Here is an 18,813-nt window from a genome sequence, read left to right on the forward strand (position 1 = left end):
GTTACAAGAAAACAAGCCTGATGATGAGTGAGTGGGTCGGCGGGGACGGCAGCAGCAGCTGCGTGTCACACGGGCATCCCGTGGTCACTGTCTGCAAATGTGTGACCCGTGCGGACTGCTCACGGACAGCGGGACAAAGCCCGTGCAACTCTGCAGCCTTCCCTTCCACAACACTCCCGAACGCTCCGACACTCCACATACTACCTTCTTACTCACTTGATTTTGGCGGAAGCTTTGATATTTGTCACCCGTTGGACTTCATCTTGCAGCGTCATTTCAACACTCACTTCAAGGTCCTGCTCCTCCCCTTTGCAAGAATTTAGTCTACAAGGAAAAAAAGACTATCATTCTATCACTTTTCTAGGAGAAGCTCTGCTATCATTTGAGTCAAGTTCTGGCTGAGACCAATAATCTATGTGATCTTGGAAGTGTCACTGAACCACACGGGATCACCATGAAAATTAAACATGCAGTGGATGTAGCAATGCTTTGTGAACCACAGTGTCACAAATATAAGGTGTTATTCCTTTTAATGGGTATTCTCAAAAGATGGATTCTGAATACAACAGCCCATACAATTTCCCAGGACAAGGCTTTGTTTTGAAGTATTCCACTGAAATATCTGGTAAATCTTCCTAACTTCAGGACGCTTTAGAAAATCTACTAACCTGCATTTGCCAATCCAATCACATCAAATAAACCAGAGACCTCAAAAGAGTTGCCAAGTCAGAGAAGTCAGTTAACTTTTTAATTCTTTGAGACCTGATGAATTTCAGCCACCGAAGAACTGATTTCTATGGTTGTAATGACTTATTTCAGTGTTATATTGCCTCTCAACTTCAATTACATAACTGTCCAACCAGACTTTCTTCTCACAGTCCCAAGGGTTGGCATTAGGACAGATTGCTGTCACTGAAGACACTCTGAGCCTCTGAGAATTAAAGCATTTAGAAGCCATTTTTAAAAATCTCTATAGGGCTGGCTATAGCTCAGCGGTTACTTCGAACGAGCATTTGCTTAAATGAAAATCTGTACAGTCTTTCTAGCTCTGTGTGGCTTTGAGTTCAAGACTCAGGGATGCACTAGTTATGAAGCTATAGCAAAGAGCAAAAATTTAAAACTTGGACTACCAGCATGCCACAAAATCTCCAACTTTCAACAGAAATTCGTAATAGAGTAAATATTTCCTTAAAGCACCCACAGTTACACTGAGTACTGTGAGCCCCAGGATACTTTATTGGTAGTAAATGTTAAGGAAACATACTTGGCTTTCTTTCTAGCTTTCTTCATCTTCTTATCCATTTTCTTCTGAATCTCCTCTTTGGAAAGGATGTAGAACACTTCCAGCACAGAGTCGGTTCCCTAAAGAAACAAAAGGCTGATGTGAGCCCAGGATGGATGACTTGTAATTCAGCTTTTTCTCAGTGAGAACCAAACCATGGCGTTTCTTTTTCTTCCCTTACTAGTTAGTTGTAGCACCTTGGACAACTTAGGAGTTTACGGTCTCATCTGTAAAGTGGGTGGATCTGCCTCCTACTCACAGCCTTGCTCTGAAGACTAAGTAAGAGTTAATACTTTTAAACGGCTTAGAAAAGGAGATATCTAATAAATGGTTGCTAATAAGAACAATAACAGTAATTATTATTGTCACTGTGCTCTTAGAAGCTAGAGATTATAGGTCTACACAGGATCATATAATGATTTCTGAACATGCCTGAAGAAAAACTCCTCTCTACACTGCACATGCAAGAGCAAGTCTCTGAAAGGGGCAGCCTCATCCCCGATATTTCCCCCTACGCCTGGTACTCACATGGCAAGCGAGAATCCTGCCTGTCCTGTCGGTTGCGAGGTTCACGACTCGGTCCCTTCCTTCCCGCATTATGGAACCAACTTTTCTGCATGCAAGGATACGCTACAGAAGAAGCAACACGTGAAGGTTAATGAAGTTCTGCTGAACCTCTGAAAAGATATGATTCCAAGAAATGCAGACAACGCAGATATTCCCTCCAAGGATGACGAGAATCACCACCTTGGTTACAATTGTCACCTTTCCCACCACTCAGCTCAATTAAAGGAAAGAAACCAAAATGAATTACATCTTCAGGAGCTTCATCGGTCTCGGGGGCGCCATCCTCTGCTTCTTGCAGGTCCTGTATTCCAGAGGAAGGCCCCTTGATTTTCTTGGGCTCTGGTTCTTCTGGATCTTGAATCTGTTTTATAGAAATGGGAAAGTCTGAAAAAATGTGTTCCAGGAGCTGACTTAGAAACTTGTCCTGCTGGCCACTAACTTCCACTTAATGATCTCCCTGATCAAACCTCTTCAACGGAAGGACATTTATGAGAACATATTAAAAACAGACTCTAACAAATGCAAACCCAACACTGCTCCCTATACTATCTCCAATAACTTCCAGCTTTCATAAGGACTATTATTTAGTAATAAGGTGACTTTAAAACCTTCTTAGGTGAAAGATCGACTGTCTTCTAGAGGGGAAGATTTTAACTGGCCTTAAGAATTGCAAAGGCATTGCAAGACAGGTTACATTTTCTCCTTAAATAAAGAAGAAATAAGCCTACTGATGTAGAAGCTATCGGAGTGCCTGCTGGACACACTGCATACCCAACTCCAAGTAACACTAAGGAGCGTAACTTTTTCTCCTCAGAAGATCTTTGAGGATCTGGGAAAAAGTTAGAGATCTTCTCAGAATATACACATTTATAAATACACAATTTTTACGTAGATTTTTGTTTGAGGGGAAAGGGTCACAGGTACCTGAAGTCCACCATAGGTACCCAAAGGTCAGGGAATATCAGACTAAGAATCCCATGAACTAAAACAGCATTACCAGAAGCTATACGCCTAAAGCTGTCCTTTGGAGCCCAAATCACTGAGGGCAATGGAGCACAGGATGAAGAACAATTTACTTACAAGGTGTCGGTTATCAGTGTGACGGCACTCTGTTAGTACCCTGTGATGCTACGTGAAGCACTCAATAATTACATCTCATTCTGAAGTCAATGAGCCTCTAAACCTGCTCAACCAAGTCAGGCACCTGGGCACATGATCGGGAACAAGTCATTACCTCCGGCAGGTAGGCTATGTCCCAAGTCCTCAGCTCGCTGTCGGAAGCCCCTGTGATGAGTCGCTTTTCTTCTGACACCAGAACCAACCCCCACACCTACAGGGTATAAAAAGATTCAAACAGTACAGCTCTTAAGACTCCAGGATGCACAACAGGACACTCCAAGTTTCATTACACTGTAGTGGAATCTCTTTGGCATTTGCAAAGCCTAACCTCAAGGCAACCCTTTCAACCTATACTAAGAGGAACACTGTCACAAAGAAAAAATGGCCCGTAGTAATACTGGTGTCTCTGTGTCAACTAGGTGTTTTGCTGCAATTTCCTATTCTTAAATTTAGAGAATGGCTGTTCAGCATAAATCCTAAGGAGAGTCCACTCAGTGAAGATTTTTCAATCTGATATTTCTTTGCCTCGCAAATAAAAGGAGCTCCATTCATGTCTATTGCATAATGTTCAGCCTCAAATAGCCAAAAACTAAACAGTAAAAATAGCAATACTGTTGCAGATCAATTGTCAAAGAATATAATTGGCTTTTTCTCTTCATATACTCCAGGTCTGTTTTTGAAAGCCTGGTATGAAGAAAGCACAGAATAGGATGCAAAGGTGTGCTATATTCCTTGATTTCTATCGAAGAGATCTGTGTTCAAGTAACTAGTATAATAACTACACTCTGCTTATCCATGGATTAAAAACTTATCCAAGGCCAATTTTTAGTAAATGCCAGTATCTGCTCTGATGGCTCCACCACACTGACTTCCGTCTCTCCAAACCCCACAAGACGGTTACTGGCAGCCGCAAGAGCAAAGAGCCGTGAAAGGACCAGAGAGAACCCCAGCTTCTCCCCGGCCTCGCGCTTCCGTCCCTGGGCCCGGGAGGCTCCCCGTACCTCAGTTCGGTGGCCCACCATTGTTTTGAAGCAGTGCTGGGTATCAAGGTCCCACCATTTCACCACGGTATCTTTCCCACTAAATGAAGAAATAGGAAAAAAAATCTCATTAGGAAAAATCATGAAACTAACAGGGAGATCAAGGTCTCATTCGTCGCCTTAAAAAGATAACACATAGCAATAATGCCTAATGCAGGCTATTCTACCCAACCTTTCTTTTAAAAAGTAAAGGATCTGATCTCTCCATGTGGCTATTTTTAGGCAGAAAATAAAGTGTTTCACCTGCCAACACAAAAATAACTGGATCTGCTGCCTGTCATCTTCATCATCACAGCATGAACATTCTTGAACACCGTCTCACCCAGAAACTTCGCAGACCTCTCTTGCTCCCTTGTCTCCCATGTCGTTAGGCTCTATGGCCGGAAAACGCCACCTCTGTGAAGTCACTGAGCCTCGATTCCTTCCGGTCCATTTCTGTACACAACCTGAATGTAAGTCCTGCTGCCTGCATTATTTTAGCAGCGCCTCATCTGGTCTCTGCTCATTCCTGTTCCCTCATCACACCCAAAACTCTCGCAGAGAATCTCAATTTGCTAAGTTTACACTAGTTCAAGCTTCTCCACAGACTCAAAATCGGGCTCTTCAGCGCTGTTCACAAAACCTCCCATTAACCGGTCCTGAATTCCTCTGCCAAGGGGCTCTACTCTTCCCTGCTTCCTCACGAATACAAAGCTAATAAAATCATCCTTCATGACCAACGTGGAAAAAAACCCCAAAACTAAAACCCGGTTTACAAAGCCTTTCCTACGTAATCCCACCTCCTTTATGTCCCCTAAACTATAGCGCACATGTTCCAGTGGAGCCGCAGCCATTCATTCTCTCGCCGAATCTGTCGTCTGAACGGGACCCACTTGTGCCCCCCCGTGCTCCCCACAGGCACCAGCCGCCCCCCACCCCCTGGCACAGCGGTCGCTGCTCCTGTACAGCTTCTGAGTGGTCCCTATGGCTCTGCTACCAACTGCCTGGCCAACCTCAGCGCCTCAAACTTTTCTGGGTGGCCATTCCTTAGGAATGATAATTATTGTGTTAGGTTGAAGTCTACGAAGTTGCTGACATCCGATCTATCATTTTTGACTTACACAAATAAAAATTTCAAAGGATTTAACTTCATAAATGTCAGAAAGCCCAAATACGAAGGACGCTTCTTCTCAAAATGCTAAATCAAATACTTGGTATTTGCATCGGCCCCCTGCTTCATTTTGTGCTTTCCTGACTTTCTGGGATCCAGAAAGTGGACAGCTCATTCTAGAGAAGGCATGTCCAGAGGTTAAGGAACATGGAAAAGCTGGTATCAGAGGAAAATAATGACAAATCAGAAAATGGAACTTTAAAAGGCTATAAATAACTCTGGGTGGCTTGTACGATACCATGCAAGGGGAGGGAAGGAGAGAGAAGCTGACAGCAGAGGAAACTAGCACATGAGCTTGAGTGTAAGGCTGAGAAATGAGTAAGGAACGAAGCAAATTCCCCTTTTGAAGCCCTCTCCCATGGATTCACCTAGGAAAGAACTGGAAACAAAACTGTTCTTTATTTACCTACTAACTAGCAGATTCTTTTCTCGTAGAAACAATGCTTGTGTGACGGCGTCCTTGTGCCCCTTTAGACGGTAGAGGCCACTTTCATTGATCACGTCCCACACAATAATATCTGTGTCCTAAAGGGATCAAACAACAGAAGAATTCTCTTTACCACATCAGGCCTGATGATAGGATGTAATATTTTTATTACAAAGGCAATGTACGGTCCTTGTACGGAATTTGGGAAGCACACAGAAGAGTACAGAGGAAATAAACACCAGTTAATCTGCCCTCCAGATACTATCACCATCGGCATTTTGTTTTATCTAGTTCCAGTCTTTATGCACACAGGGTCCGGAAGAGGTCACGCCTGCTTAGGTGTGGTTGGTAGGGTAATAATATGGGTGTAATGATTTATAGTTTTAATTTGAACATTTCACCCAAAATGTCATATGGTGTGCTTGAGTGTTGTATGGTTATGTTACAGAATTACGTGCTTATGATTTTGTAATTAAAAAAAGGGGCATGATTTGTGCCAGACCCTGTATCTGCAGGTGGATGTCTTCCTGTTAGAAAACTGGCGCTGTGCTGTTTTTATGATTTTAAAACCCTCCCCCTTTTTTCATTTAGAGTTATTTCCATTTTTTCATGTCCTTTTAGACTGTTCTTGTTTTTCAATCATAATAATCCTAAAGATATGCCGTAACGTATTTAAATTTTTTTTCTGTTTTAGCCATTTAGGTAGTTTTCAGTATTCTACCATTATAAATATGTGAAAATGAACATTCTTGCACATAGATCTTTGTATGTATCTCTGACCAGAATAAGTACTATGAGGGGAAATTCTCGGGTTGAAAGGTGCTTCTATTTTTCAGGTTTACGAGTCACACCATCACGGCACTCTCCAGAAAGGCTGCGCCGACCTCGAAGTCCACCCGGGATGTGGACGACAAAGCCTACTCTCCCGTTCCATCAACTCCGGAGCACTGTCGGTGTCTCCAACACCACTGCCAATTTCACAAGTTAAAACTGCTGTCTCGGTATTTATTTGACTTGCATTCCTGAATACCAGTGAGAAATTCTGTACACGATCTGTGGTCGTGACTGGCCATCTGTACCTCTTTTAACTACCAAGTCATGTCTTTTGTCTACCTTTGGGACTTATTTTTCACTTGATTCTAAGTTATTAAGAGACAAATGATACTAACCCTTCCTTTTGATGTTGGAAATATTATATATGCTCCTTTTTTCACTGTCCTTTACCGTCCCCCCTCGTTTTACTCAGGACAAACTGGCACGCATCTCCGCGTGGGGTTCAGGCGGGCAGCACGGGGGTCAGATGCGCGCGTGGGGGTCAGATGCGCGCACGCGCTGCGGAACGAGGACCGCAGCAGGTTGAGCTAACACCTGTCTCCTCACGGAGACAATAAGGGGAAGGGAAAAGGGAAAATATATTCTCCCTGTGATGAGAACTCTTAGGATCTACTCGCAACATATTTTCAAATGTACAGGTGTTCTAAATTTACGTATTCAACTCTTTCAATCTTTTTTCCTTTTTAGTTCCTTTCTTGGCTGATATGCTTGAAGTCCTTTTCCACCTTGGTATCAGGTAAATACTTACATATCTTCCAGTTTACTTAAAATATCTCCCACTCCTTAATATTTGTCTTTAATCTGGGGCTCATTTTAGTGCATGGAATGAGGTAAAGCTTTAACTTAATTTAAATATCCCCCCCCCCCCGAGAGTTAGCCGATTGTCTAAGTAACATTTTATAAGTTATCCATCATTTTTCTATTCATCAGAAATATCATGTCTAAAATATACTAATTAGGAATAAAAAGTGGATTTGTTTCTGGGATTCTCATTAGATTGCAATAACCTATTTTGTACTGATACCAGATTATAATGTTTTAAATCATGACCTCATATTGCATTTTAATATATGAAATCTCCTAAAAAGATCTAACCCTAGGCGAAAACAAAACTAAACTAAAACCTTCTTTTATTAGTCCTCTTTCCCAAAATCCTGGTGTTTTTGATTTTTTTTTCATACAGGCCTCTAAATCATTTGATCACATTCTAAAAACTGTTGGGATATTTATTTAAATTGCTTTTACTATACAAGTTAATTAGAAAACACTAGCATCTTTTCAATACTTTGTTTTTGCATTCAAAGACATGGTTTGTGCCTCTATTCAAGTCTTGTTACATTTTTTCAGCACAGTTTCATAGTATTTTTGTTATTTAATATACTATTAGAAACGGAATCTTTTACATCATGTTTTTCCAGCTTTGAGATATAGGAAAGCTACCTATTTTACCAAACTCAGTGGAAAGGAATTAACATTTTGTCTCTCCTTTTCCAACCTGTTTTGTTCCGCTGGTGTACTGCCTGGGTAGCACCACCACGCTGATGCTATACAGCCCTTACCATGGGCATCCCTACCTTGCTCCTATAGTTAAGAGGCTCCAATCAGAGAATATGACAGGAAACAAAACAAACCCCCTAACTCAGGCCATCCTTCTCCCTCTGTTTGACCATCTCTACTGTTTTGTACACGATGTGCCCATTGTTTTACCCAACAATTTTTGTGAACATCCCACCTAAGCATGGGCCTTACACTCCTTTGATAGACCGAAGTCTGGGCACCGGACTGAAGGTCTCACCTTGGACCCAGACGCCAGCCTGCCTCCTAGTTGATCATACTTCACGGAAGTGATGGCTGCTTTGTGTCCGTTGAAGGTCACGTTTCCTTCCCCGCTCAGGAGACTGAAGATTCGAATAGACCCATCCTCATAACCCACAGCCAAGTGCAGCCCATCTGGAGAGGGGCACAAGCATGTGACTTCCTGTTTCAGCCCCTGAAGGATGAGGATCTGGAATCAGAGAATCAAAAAAAGAGTACAGGAGTTAAGCATGTCATCAAGGGAAAAGTGTGGGTATAATCAGGAACCGTAAAACCAAGAGCATCAGTAACTCCAAATCACTCTTATAAATGAAACTCTGCAATCCACCTGAAGTTCTTTAATGCACGAATTATTATTTGTAGTGGGCAATGAAACATTTAAGGAAAAGTAAAATTAATTTTTCTGAAGCTCTACATTAGCATAACACGTGCGCAAATTTCCCAGGCAATAGAATGAATTACTAAGTCCTTATCCTATATCAACACAGAATGAGTTTCCATTAAGGGCATCCTTGTGTTAACAACATATAAGAAACCAACCTATAAGGCACCAGAGCGCTATCATGTTTTATCCCTAAGGAACTCTGTGTAGCAACGAGAATCACAGTATTAACCTCTTGGGAGTCACAGTGAGTGGGCAGGATCAAAATGCCTGAGTGCGATCTCGCAGAGGTGGTAGGTTTATGGAATTTAGAACTGCACGAAGTATCAAAGGCTAGTTTAACAACCCTGCGCCTCATCTGTATAAGAAAAGATTTGGTCAACATAGCAGAGAACTATTCCCTTTAAATGCTTACATTTTATACCTGGTTGTGAGGGCAGGTAGAAGAACCTGAAAATAGAGAAGTGGTAAAGTAGGGACAAACAAACATGGGGCGGGTAGTGGCTACAAACAATTACCTGTAAATATGATTACAAACAGACACCGAAGAAGGAAGCCCTTCTTGCATTGTGGTTTTCAGAATTCAGTGTAGAAGAACACAAGAGAACCTGATCCCTGGCTATTTGTGCCCCCCCCCCAGCCCCCGCCAAAGAAAGATGTCCCTCCTAGGGGCACGCACTAAAAAAACCTGTGCCTAATAAATCAGAGCTCTCCCACTTCCGCCTCTGCATCCTTACACACCCATGCAACATCGGCCCAGGTGATTTCTGGCTTACCTTCTCTCCTTTTCTTAGGTCCCAGATGAAAACATGTTCACAGGCTGGCACTGCCACATAGCGTCCTTTCTCACCACGAAGTGTCACAAAGACAATATTGCCTTTTTGGCTGCCAATAAGGCCAAAGACTGCACTGGCAACATAGCGTAGGTACTGTTTGGTGAGCCCCATGTTAGAAGGTCTGGAACCACAGGTGAGGCAGCTGCGCAGGCAAACAAAAAATACTCCTCAGTTCTTTGGGTACCTTGGTTCTACTAGACTAGTGAACACTAACCATTTTATCATGTGGTTAACTTATATAGTAAGTCACAACATAAAATACCTGGACATCTTAATTTTTTATTGACGATTCAACATGCAATCCCTCATTCATCAAGCTGCAGACTGGTCACATTGTCATGGCCCTCTCACAAATAACTGACATATGGCCTCAACGCAGCTAAACAATTAGCTTCTGCCCATTCAGCCCCCATCCAAGTTTTTACATTGAGATTGAGAGCCTGAGACCGAAAATATTTATCAGTGAACATTTACTGTAAACTTACTGATTAGACGGGCCTTGTAGATGCTAGAGACACAGGGAAACAAAATACTTGACCCCATTGGCATCTACCTTCTAGCACAGTGATTCTCAAACCCTAGTAAGTATCCAGATCATCTGGGGGCTTCTTAAAAGAGATTGCAGGGACCCACCACCACCTCACCTCCCCAGTGTCTATGCGGATTCAGTAGGCCTGGGGTGCGGTCCAAGATTTTTTTGGTTCCACACTTTGAGATCTAGTGTCCTAGTATAGCCCTTGATTTCCGAGTCAGGGTCGCCACCTCCCTTTGGCACAGAAAATGGTACAGGAACTTGGCACACTATTTCTGGAAGATGCCGTTGTCCCTGCCCTAAATCAAATTCATTGAAGACACTGGTTATAGATAAAAGAGACAATGCATGAAGGAGATGACAAGCCAAGCCCATCTGCTCCTGAGATGGAAAAGTAAAAAATATGCCCCCAAATGCCCATGTAACTTATTGGCCTCATTTTTCTTATCAGAGGAACCAACATAAAGCCAGTGAAAAATCAAGGAAAGATAGTATCAACATGGTGGTAATCCTTTTAACCTAGGCCATTTGATCAATACTTTCCTAATTCATCTTATTCCTCAACTGTCCTTGTTCCTCATGACAGTTCCTGGCTACCTATCGAGTCTTTCCACAGTAGTTCCCTAGGAGAGGTTCTATGGCCTGCTCTGCCAGGGACCACCACATCTACTTCCAGTTCTGTCCACATCCGTGGTGACTGGTTAGACACCCCACTGGACTACCCTGCAGCATCATATTTAACATATTTAAAACCAAACCTACCTCGCTTCCTGAATCCCTCTTACTTTTTTGTGACTTGAAGATACGCAAACCTCCTAGGCACTCAGGCTTTAAAACCTTGTAGAAACCTTTGGCTCATTACCAAACAATGCTTACTACAGATAGTTCATGACTTACAATGGGGGGACATCCCAATATCTCCGTCGAAAATATTGTACATTGAAGATGTATTTAATACACCTAACCTACCGAACATCACAGCTTAGCCCAACCTCCTTTAAATGTGCTCGGAACACTTACGTTAGCCTATGGTTGGGCACAATCATCTAACACGATCAACCGACTAGAATATTGGTAATTTACCTCTGTGATCAGGTGGCTGATGGGGGCTGCAGCTCAGTGCCACTGCCCAGCTCCTGAGAGGATCATTTGGTGGCGTATGTTTAGTTGGCCTGGGAAAAGATCAAAATTCAAACCTCAAAGTACAGTTTCTACTGAATGCGTATCATTTTTGCACCATGGTAAGTAGAAAAAGCCCAAGTTGGAACTCTCTGTATATGGTAACTGATATATAACTGAGTAAACATACACAGTTGTTCAGTGACATATAGCAATTTAGTTCATTAAATGAATATAAATATATGGATTACTAATATATGCAAAGCACTTAGAAAAACATCTAGCATCGTGTAAATATAAAAAAAATTCTTCACCATAACCTCCAAGGTGGGCACTGTTCTTATCTCTGTTTTACAGACCAGGGCACGCTGCGGTGAAGTGCAACAGCTCCCGCAAGGACATTCAGTGAGTTGTCAGTGCCAAAGCCAGATTCCAGTCCTGCCCAACTCCAGTTTCTTCTTTTAACCGCTCAGCTAAACTGCTTCTCTGCCTCCGTCCTCTTCTGTCAGAAACTTGCACCTAGCTGATTGCTTCCCTGAGTTGGGATCCTTCTCTCTCTACTTTCTGTTCTAGTTCTTTTTATCACTGAGTTCCTGCACTACTTTTCCATCTAGCACCTCTACTGGCATGTTTTTTACTCTTTTTATTTAAAAGTCAAAATACTATCATCCTAACCTTTTCACATGCACTGTCCCTACCCTCAAACCCTTGAAAAGGCTAAGCTGTTTGCAGTTTCCAAGAACTCATCCTATCTACCTCTCTTTCTTTCTCGCATAACCTCTTTTGTCAGGCTAGTTGGTTTCCTTCCTTGTCCTGCCACCTTGCCTTCATATTGTTCCTGTCCCCTAAAACGAACATTCTCCCGTGTATGTATTTTAATCGACGTTATCCTGAGGCCCACCTCCGTCGGAGCTGGTCCAATTCTCGCAGCCTTTTCCAATGCCTCAATATTTGAATACAACTTGGCATCGATCACTTGTCTCATGGGCACAGATCTCAACGACCTTTGGAGAGAGCTCACGCCCTAACCTTCCTGACAGCCCTACCATCATCCCTGCTTCCTAACCCACAGCCACCCAAACATGTTGCTTCTATGATGCACCGAAGGGCTGGGGCGTGGTAACAGAGCTATCCGACGTCCCTAAACCTAGTCTTCGATCAGGAGAGGGCGAGAGGGATTCTGCACCCCGACAACGCTGCCGGAGCATCCTCGGGCGAGCTTGTGCACGCGCGGGGTCAGGCGGCATTACTGGGCGCACGCCAGCCCCGGCCGTCCGCGGGCGGCCTCCAGGTAGGGCGATGGAGTGTGCGATCGCCCAGGTATCCCCCCACCCCAGCGACCGTGCCAAATGCCACCCCTGCCTCGTCGGCTGGGGCACCGCGAAGGCCTCAGGCAGGACCAGCCAAAACCGATTAGCGGAGCAAAAGCGCCTTAGTACTCACCTCTGCCTCCACGAGGCTGCCAGCCGCTCGGACCCGCCCACCGGACCCACCCCTTCCGGGACCGCTCCTGGACCCTCTTCCGCCCGGCCTCTCCGAGGCCTCCGAGGCGGAAATAACGTAAGACCCGGGCTCTGATAGGCGAGCGCCTACGGGGAACGGAAGTCAGTGTTTCGCAGTCCAGAGATCTTGCAGCTGGTTGCTCCGGCTTCCTGGCACTTTGACTCTCCTTACCCGCCGAGCTCTGGGAAGGGTTGTCCGGAATGCCGCTCGAACGCTTTCTACGAGGAGCTTAACCCGCCTCGCCTGCCGCCCGGATGGGACCGCCGGAGTGCTGTGAGAGGCGGGGCAGAGGCCGGGAGGGGAGGCGGGGCGGAGCGGAGCGGGCCGGGGGCGCGGCGGGAGGCGCCGGGACTCAGCCCCGGCTGGGTGTGCGGGCTGGGGGTCGGGGCGGTGGTCAGCTCTGTCCGATCTCTGCAAGAATGAGCCTGCCGCGTCTTCCCCCAGCTGTTGGGTTCCTCTCGCCCGAGGTGGTGTCGGGGACGCCTTGTCCAGGAAAAGAGAGAGGGTAGGCAGACTCGGACACAGGGACAGCGGTGCTGTAGTCACGGGGGAGTCGCGCGCCCTGGGGTTGCAGGTGAAGTAGGGCGGCGGGAGGCCTGCTGGTAGTAGTGTCAGAGTGGAGTCTTTGTTGCCGCCGGGGTCGACTGGGCATTCCGGGAACCGGGAACCTCTCGAGTCAGGGCTGGGTGGGCGCAGAGCCCAGGGTGCCGAATTGTCTGCGTCCGCGCAGCCCCTGGAGTGACATTGGTCTGGCTTTGTGTTTTTGCTCCCTGACCGCTTGACGGGAAAGTGACCAGAGCTGATTCCTCCTTGCTCCGCATTTGGGGCTTCGGTGCTCTGTCACCAAGTGGAATTAGCTTTTCTCTCTTGCAATTCTGTCCACTCTTGGGCTGGCGTAGAAGTGTTCAGAAATGAGTCCTGATGTCTCATAACTGCGGAAAATAAAAGCTAACGCATGCATTTTACAAAAGAAATAAGCCTCTGTTTTCTCTTATTGAACAAGATGTCTGCAGCTAGCCTAGAAATAAGACTTTTATCTGCATTATCTGATTTTCTTCAGAAGTTTCTTGAGTTTTTAAGACATGTTTAGCTAGTTAGTCTTCCATATTCAAGAAAATTGCAGTAGTAGAGAATGGATATCTTGAGACTGTAGACAGATGTAGCAGTGTAGATGTTTTGAAACAAGATTCCTGTGGGTCGGGTGAATGTGAGGAAATTATGACAGTCTATTATTTCAGAAAGTTTGGTGGGAAAGGGAGCATTTAGGTGCATATGGTTAATATGCCTTATAGGTGATGTGCATTATATTATTATAGAGAAAAAAATGTCTGCTTTAGTAGAAAACTTAATCATCTAGATTTTATCTAGATGACACCCCCTTGGATTATCTGATTCTAAGAAAGCTGTCTTACACCTGTGTAAATTGTAAATAGCTAAGGTCAACACTAAATAATTTCTGTCTAAACATGCAGATTTAGCCCTCTTGCCCTCTTACAGGCTCAGTGGAAGTTATACTACCGAGTACATTCTTCTCTATATTCCTGATCTATTAAATATACCCAATTTTGGGATTCCCTTTGTATCCCATCCTCCTAGTTTTCTTGTGAGTTAAATAAAATCTTGAACACATATTCATTTTTATCTTTGAATGAGTCATGATTTTACCTTTAAAAAATTCTCTCATATTAAATATTAAATACTATAGGAAAGTACAACCACAAATGGAAAAAAGTATTTTAATAAAAGTTGGTGTAAGAGCAACTGTGATTGAGTGCTAAGATTATGCATTTTATAAAATTCCCAATACATACCCTATATAAGGGTATCACCCTAGTTTCTTACTTGTTTCCAGTTGCTCAGTGTATTAATACTTATAATTGAAAATAGTAATAAAGATCTTTTAATGTGAACGTGGTAATACTAACTCACCATTACAGCATGTATTTTGGATGTTTTTGAATGATGGTGTTAAATTTGACCTGAGCCATTGACATGGCTTAGAAATGTTTTTGTTATACTATATCTATTATTGACATATTTGAACACTTGTTTTTTTTTCCCATTATTTTCCTTTGCATAGAATGACTTAAATGTAATATGTTGGATGTTGGGGTAGGGGGATTGTGCACAAATAAGTAATGTACCCTGAAGTTTAAATATTGAACTACAAAAACATAAAGAATGTTAAACCTGTAATTTATGCAAAAACAGTGAAATTGAGCTGGTCAAAAAGAGAGGTCAAAAGCAAGGATGACTCTCTTTGTAGCTTTATCTAGCCCTGTCTAGTCAGTGTAAGGATTTTGAAAAATGAGTACACAGATTTAAAGTTCTTGTTTTCCGGTGAAAATGAGACCGTTTTCTTTTAATCCAGACAGCAGTCAGGTTGTTTTGAGACCGTGATCCAAGATGTTCTGCCTAATTCTATTGTTTTTTTTAATTGGCTTTTTTTTTTTTTTTTTTTTTTAAAGAGCGAGAGAGAGAAACATCAATTTCATTGCTCCACCTAGCCAGGGATTGAACCCGCAACCTTGCTGTACCAGGATGACGTCCTAACTTACTGAGCTACCCAGCCAGGGCCTCTGTTCAGTCTTCAACAATAAAAAAGCTAATCTCTCTAGCCAATCCCGTTATTCATATAAAACACTATTTAGAGGCTTCTTAAACTGTAAGATGACAAGACTTTAAAATGAGGATTTAAACTAAAAGATGACAAGATTGAGAAAAAAGGACAAGCTACAGTGTAATTAGAACCATTTGTACTCATTATGTGTTTGAATTATGAAGGATACATAGTGTCTTTAGGTACTGAGGATAACCCTTAAGGTAGTATGCCTACAGAAATAGATATGATCCATTCTGGAATCTTGTTTGTTCCATGTAGACTTTTTGATCCCAGGACAGAAATGCCTTTTTTCAGGAGCCTTTTTTTTTTCCCTTCAATACTAAGGTTTAGTGTTTGCTTATGAACCTGTTTAAAGTATAGAACCGATCAGTTGATTTTCAATGAAAAGTCTTGCCCCTCATTTATCCAAAATTCTGGCTATAGCCGTAGCTTACTGTAGCCTCCCCTCCTCTATTCTCCCTCCTACCCTGAGCCCTCTGCATCTTTCCATCACTGGGATTCTTGGTCTGAGCCTGGGAACCCTCTCAGATTTATTTGCAAGTCTATGTTTGTATGAGCTCAAGTCCCCACATTTTGGGTGGTGGAAGGGTCCTTATGGCTCGTGTGATTTTCAAAAGGGTCTGTGACCCCAAGAATGTGAAAAATCACCATTCCCTAAGCATCAAGAATCAGGTTTTCCTGCCTAGCTTGGCTTTGGGGCTCCATTTGCTTTATTGGCAAGGTGTGTGTGTTGGGGTGGGAGAGATTTAAATTTCTTTTTGGTTAGAAAAATAAATTTCTGCTTAGAGGTAGCGCTGAAAAAGCCCATCATTTTGTTAAATGCCATGGCTCTGCCCATATAATGCCATTAAACTCTTCCCCGCTATAAGCCCTCTGACTATTACTACTCATTGAACATCCATTGTCTTGTGGGTCACAATGACTGTTAGGTCTGGGAAGAAGACCCAACAAATTCTACTGACAAGGTGAGTTTGGAGATAAGGAAGAACCCCTTGTATGTCCTGTCAAAGAAGATAATAGAGTTTCAGGGAGGGAATAATCAATAGTAAATGCAGCTGAAAGTTGATTAGCTCTTGGATTTGATATTTGGGGAGTCATGGTTGATTTTGAAAGGGCAGCTTTAGCATTGTTATAGAGATGGAAGCAAACAATAAACAGAAGAAAAGAAGGTAGGGCTGCAAAACAGATTACTTTAAAAAAGTTAAGCAGTGAAAACAGGAGTTTACATTTCTGAAGAAGAAATGGGGTAGGCAAAATTTTTGAGAACAGGCGGGCTGAAGGGAAGGAGAGGTCAGATGTGAAGAAATGACAGTAGTACATTGTCCACGAGAACTAGCCAAGTGGAAGATGGGTGTAGTCTGCCTCTGTCCTCCAGCTCCGTGGTAGGAGTCTGAATGTTTGCAAACAGGTCAGCAGACCTCATGGTGCTTCCAGTTTTAAAGGCTGATTGCTCGGACTAAATACAAACTTCTGGATAAAAAAAGTTTATTTCAAAGTAATGTCAAAGGAGTACTTAATATCAAAAATAATTCTCTCATGCAGTTGTATCATGGTATTAATAGAGTAGGCAGTTAGACTGGCATGAACAGAATAGGAATAATAGGCCAGGAGCGAAATATCATTGGACAGAAAGTCCTGGGTGCTTAGCAATGGGCAGAACTAGAGAAAGCAACTATGAAAGGCTAGGACCTCCTCCCCGAGGTGACCTTTCCTCTCCTGGGGTGTCCTCAGTTTAGACCCCCTAGAGGAGGAACAAAGAGGGCAGAGAACAGCCGTGTATTTACTCCCCTACAAACCCTTGTAGGACCACCCCCTTAATTAAGCATTAAGCCCTAAGGACAGTGAGGTCCTGATCAACATCAAATAATCTTACGAACAAAGCCACAGAGACAGAGCTTTGGTCAAACCAAGATGACATTTAGGCCTTAGTTTTGTTTCAGCTCCAGTCCCAAAAAAGAAGCAAAACCAGAGGAAGCGACACCATGGCTGACACAGGATCAGATGCAATTATCAGCGACCCCTACCCTAGTGCCCACCAATCAGTAGAGGCCAGACTCTGCAAGGACACACCTGGAAAACTGATGAATAGTCTTTTGAGATGCTCCCTGGAGAGCTCCCCTAAAATTTCCTGCCTTTAGAAAACAGATACAAACCCTGAAGACAAGGAACCCAGTGTGCACGCGCTTTCTCTTGAGCCCACCTGTGCCTTTCCCTGCTTTTTTCCCTTAGGTGTGTGTCTTTCGCTCTCTTTCTCTTTAGCTCCAGGGGCCCTTCTTTTGCCTCTGTAACTTGTTTCCCGAGCCCATGCATCCCAGATGGCTCACTTCTCCTGCCTCTGTGACTTCCTTTCTAGAAGGGCTAAATAAATCTCTTTCACTAGAGTTCTTGGCTCAGAATTCTCTTATCTGAATTCAAGGACCAAGGTCCAACTCCACAATTAACAGTATAATAATCTACAGGGCCTTTCTGAAATAGTTATATAAATGATCACATTTCCTACCACACAGTGTTGGTACAGGAATTGGCATAGTGTGTGTCAGATCCATGGCTCATTCTCCCTCATGTCTTCAGTATTAGTATCCCATGTCTTCAGCAAGAAACACAAAGGCATTGGGTGTAGAAGGGTGTGTTCGTTCTCTTTGACTCTTAACAACAAACATAAGAATCATACAGAAAAATTTCTCAAGAAGTTCACATGCCAACTTTTATTCCCTGTTCATCTCTCATGTATGTTCAATGTTACTGGCAACCTCTAATTTGCCAAACCCACTAATCAATTCTCAGTCCTGTTACTCAACCTTTCAGTAGCATTTAACCCTAGCCGATACTCTCTGATCATTTCCTCTTGAATTACTTTCTTCACTTGGCTCTTAGGCTACTCTACTTTCCTGGTGTCCTTTCCCTTCGTGTCCATCCTTCTGTATCTCATTTTTTGACTTGTCCTCATTCGAGCCTCTAAATTCTGCCTTAGGACTCTGTCCTTGGATCTCTTATATCTGTTTGCATTTTCTCTCTTGGTGATTTTGTCCGCTCCCAAAGCTGTAAATATCATCTGTGTGCTAAGAGTTTCAAATTTATATCTTTAGCCTCTCTTCCTCTGAGCTCTAGCCTCATATAGTCAGTTGCATGTTTGACATCAATACTTGGCCATTCAATGGGCATCTCAGTCTTAACACGTGCAAAAAACGTACAAGAAAAAAATATCTAGATTATCACTTTACCCCACAACCTTCTCCAGCCTTCCCCTTCTCTGTAAATATCATTACCATCTACTCAGTTGTTCAGGCAAGAAAACTAGGGGTTATCTTTGATTCTGTTAATTTCCCTTACCTTCCATAGTCATTTAGCAAATCTAGTTGACTCTACCCTTAGAATATATTCCAATTCCAACCGTCTCTGGCCACCTACCTCACCATTTTACATGCAGTAGATTACTGCAATTGTTTTCTGCTGGTCTCTGCTTCTACTCTTGGCCCCTACTCACTTTCATTGTAGCTAGCATACTCTTTTTAGATGCTATTTATATGAAGTCATTATCTCCATCAAGATCCACTAATCACTTCCCTTATTTTTACAGTAGGATC

General features: G+C 43.1%; 2 protein-coding genes across 3 annotated transcripts in view; one reads left to right on the plus strand and one right to left on the minus strand.

Moving 5' to 3' along the window:
- The window catches only part of WDR3 (WD repeat domain 3), a 29,035-nt gene extending 16,445 nt beyond the window's left edge, over nt 1-12,590 (minus strand). Inside the window, exons 1-11 of the mRNA XM_054565091.1 lie at nt 12,547-12,590; nt 11,068-11,156; nt 9,393-9,594; nt 8,215-8,424; nt 5,565-5,683; nt 3,970-4,048; nt 3,084-3,179; nt 2,097-2,210; nt 1,811-1,912; nt 1,265-1,362; nt 217-324 (exon numbers count right to left, since the gene is read on the minus strand). Of these exons, the coding sequence (XP_054421066.1) occupies nt 217-324; nt 1,265-1,362; nt 1,811-1,912; nt 2,097-2,210; nt 3,084-3,179; nt 3,970-4,048; nt 5,565-5,683; nt 8,215-8,424; nt 9,393-9,563 (1,097 nt within the window). The 5' untranslated portion in view covers nt 9,564-9,594; nt 11,068-11,156; nt 12,547-12,590. The remainder of the gene's footprint in view (nt 1-216; nt 325-1,264; nt 1,363-1,810; nt 1,913-2,096; nt 2,211-3,083; nt 3,180-3,969; nt 4,049-5,564; nt 5,684-8,214; nt 8,425-9,392; nt 9,595-11,067; nt 11,157-12,546) is intronic.
- A 122-nt stretch (nt 12,591-12,712) lies between these two features.
- Nucleotides 12,713-18,813, plus strand: part of GDAP2 (ganglioside induced differentiation associated protein 2) — a 61,928-nt gene continuing 55,827 nt past the window's right edge. For both annotated transcript variants that reach the window (XM_054565003.1, XM_054565004.1), the window contains exon 1: nt 12,713-12,879. The gene's annotated coding sequence lies outside the window, so the exon portion shown is untranslated. The remainder of the gene's footprint in view (nt 12,880-18,813) is intronic.

Source organism: Pteronotus mesoamericanus, unplaced genomic scaffold (assembly GCF_021234165.1).
Source record: "Pteronotus mesoamericanus isolate MK-2021 breed Mesoamerican mustached bat unplaced genomic scaffold, CSHL_Meso_final scaffold_99, whole genome shotgun sequence".
Lineage (NCBI taxonomy): Eukaryota > Metazoa > Chordata > Mammalia > Chiroptera > Mormoopidae > Pteronotus > Pteronotus mesoamericanus.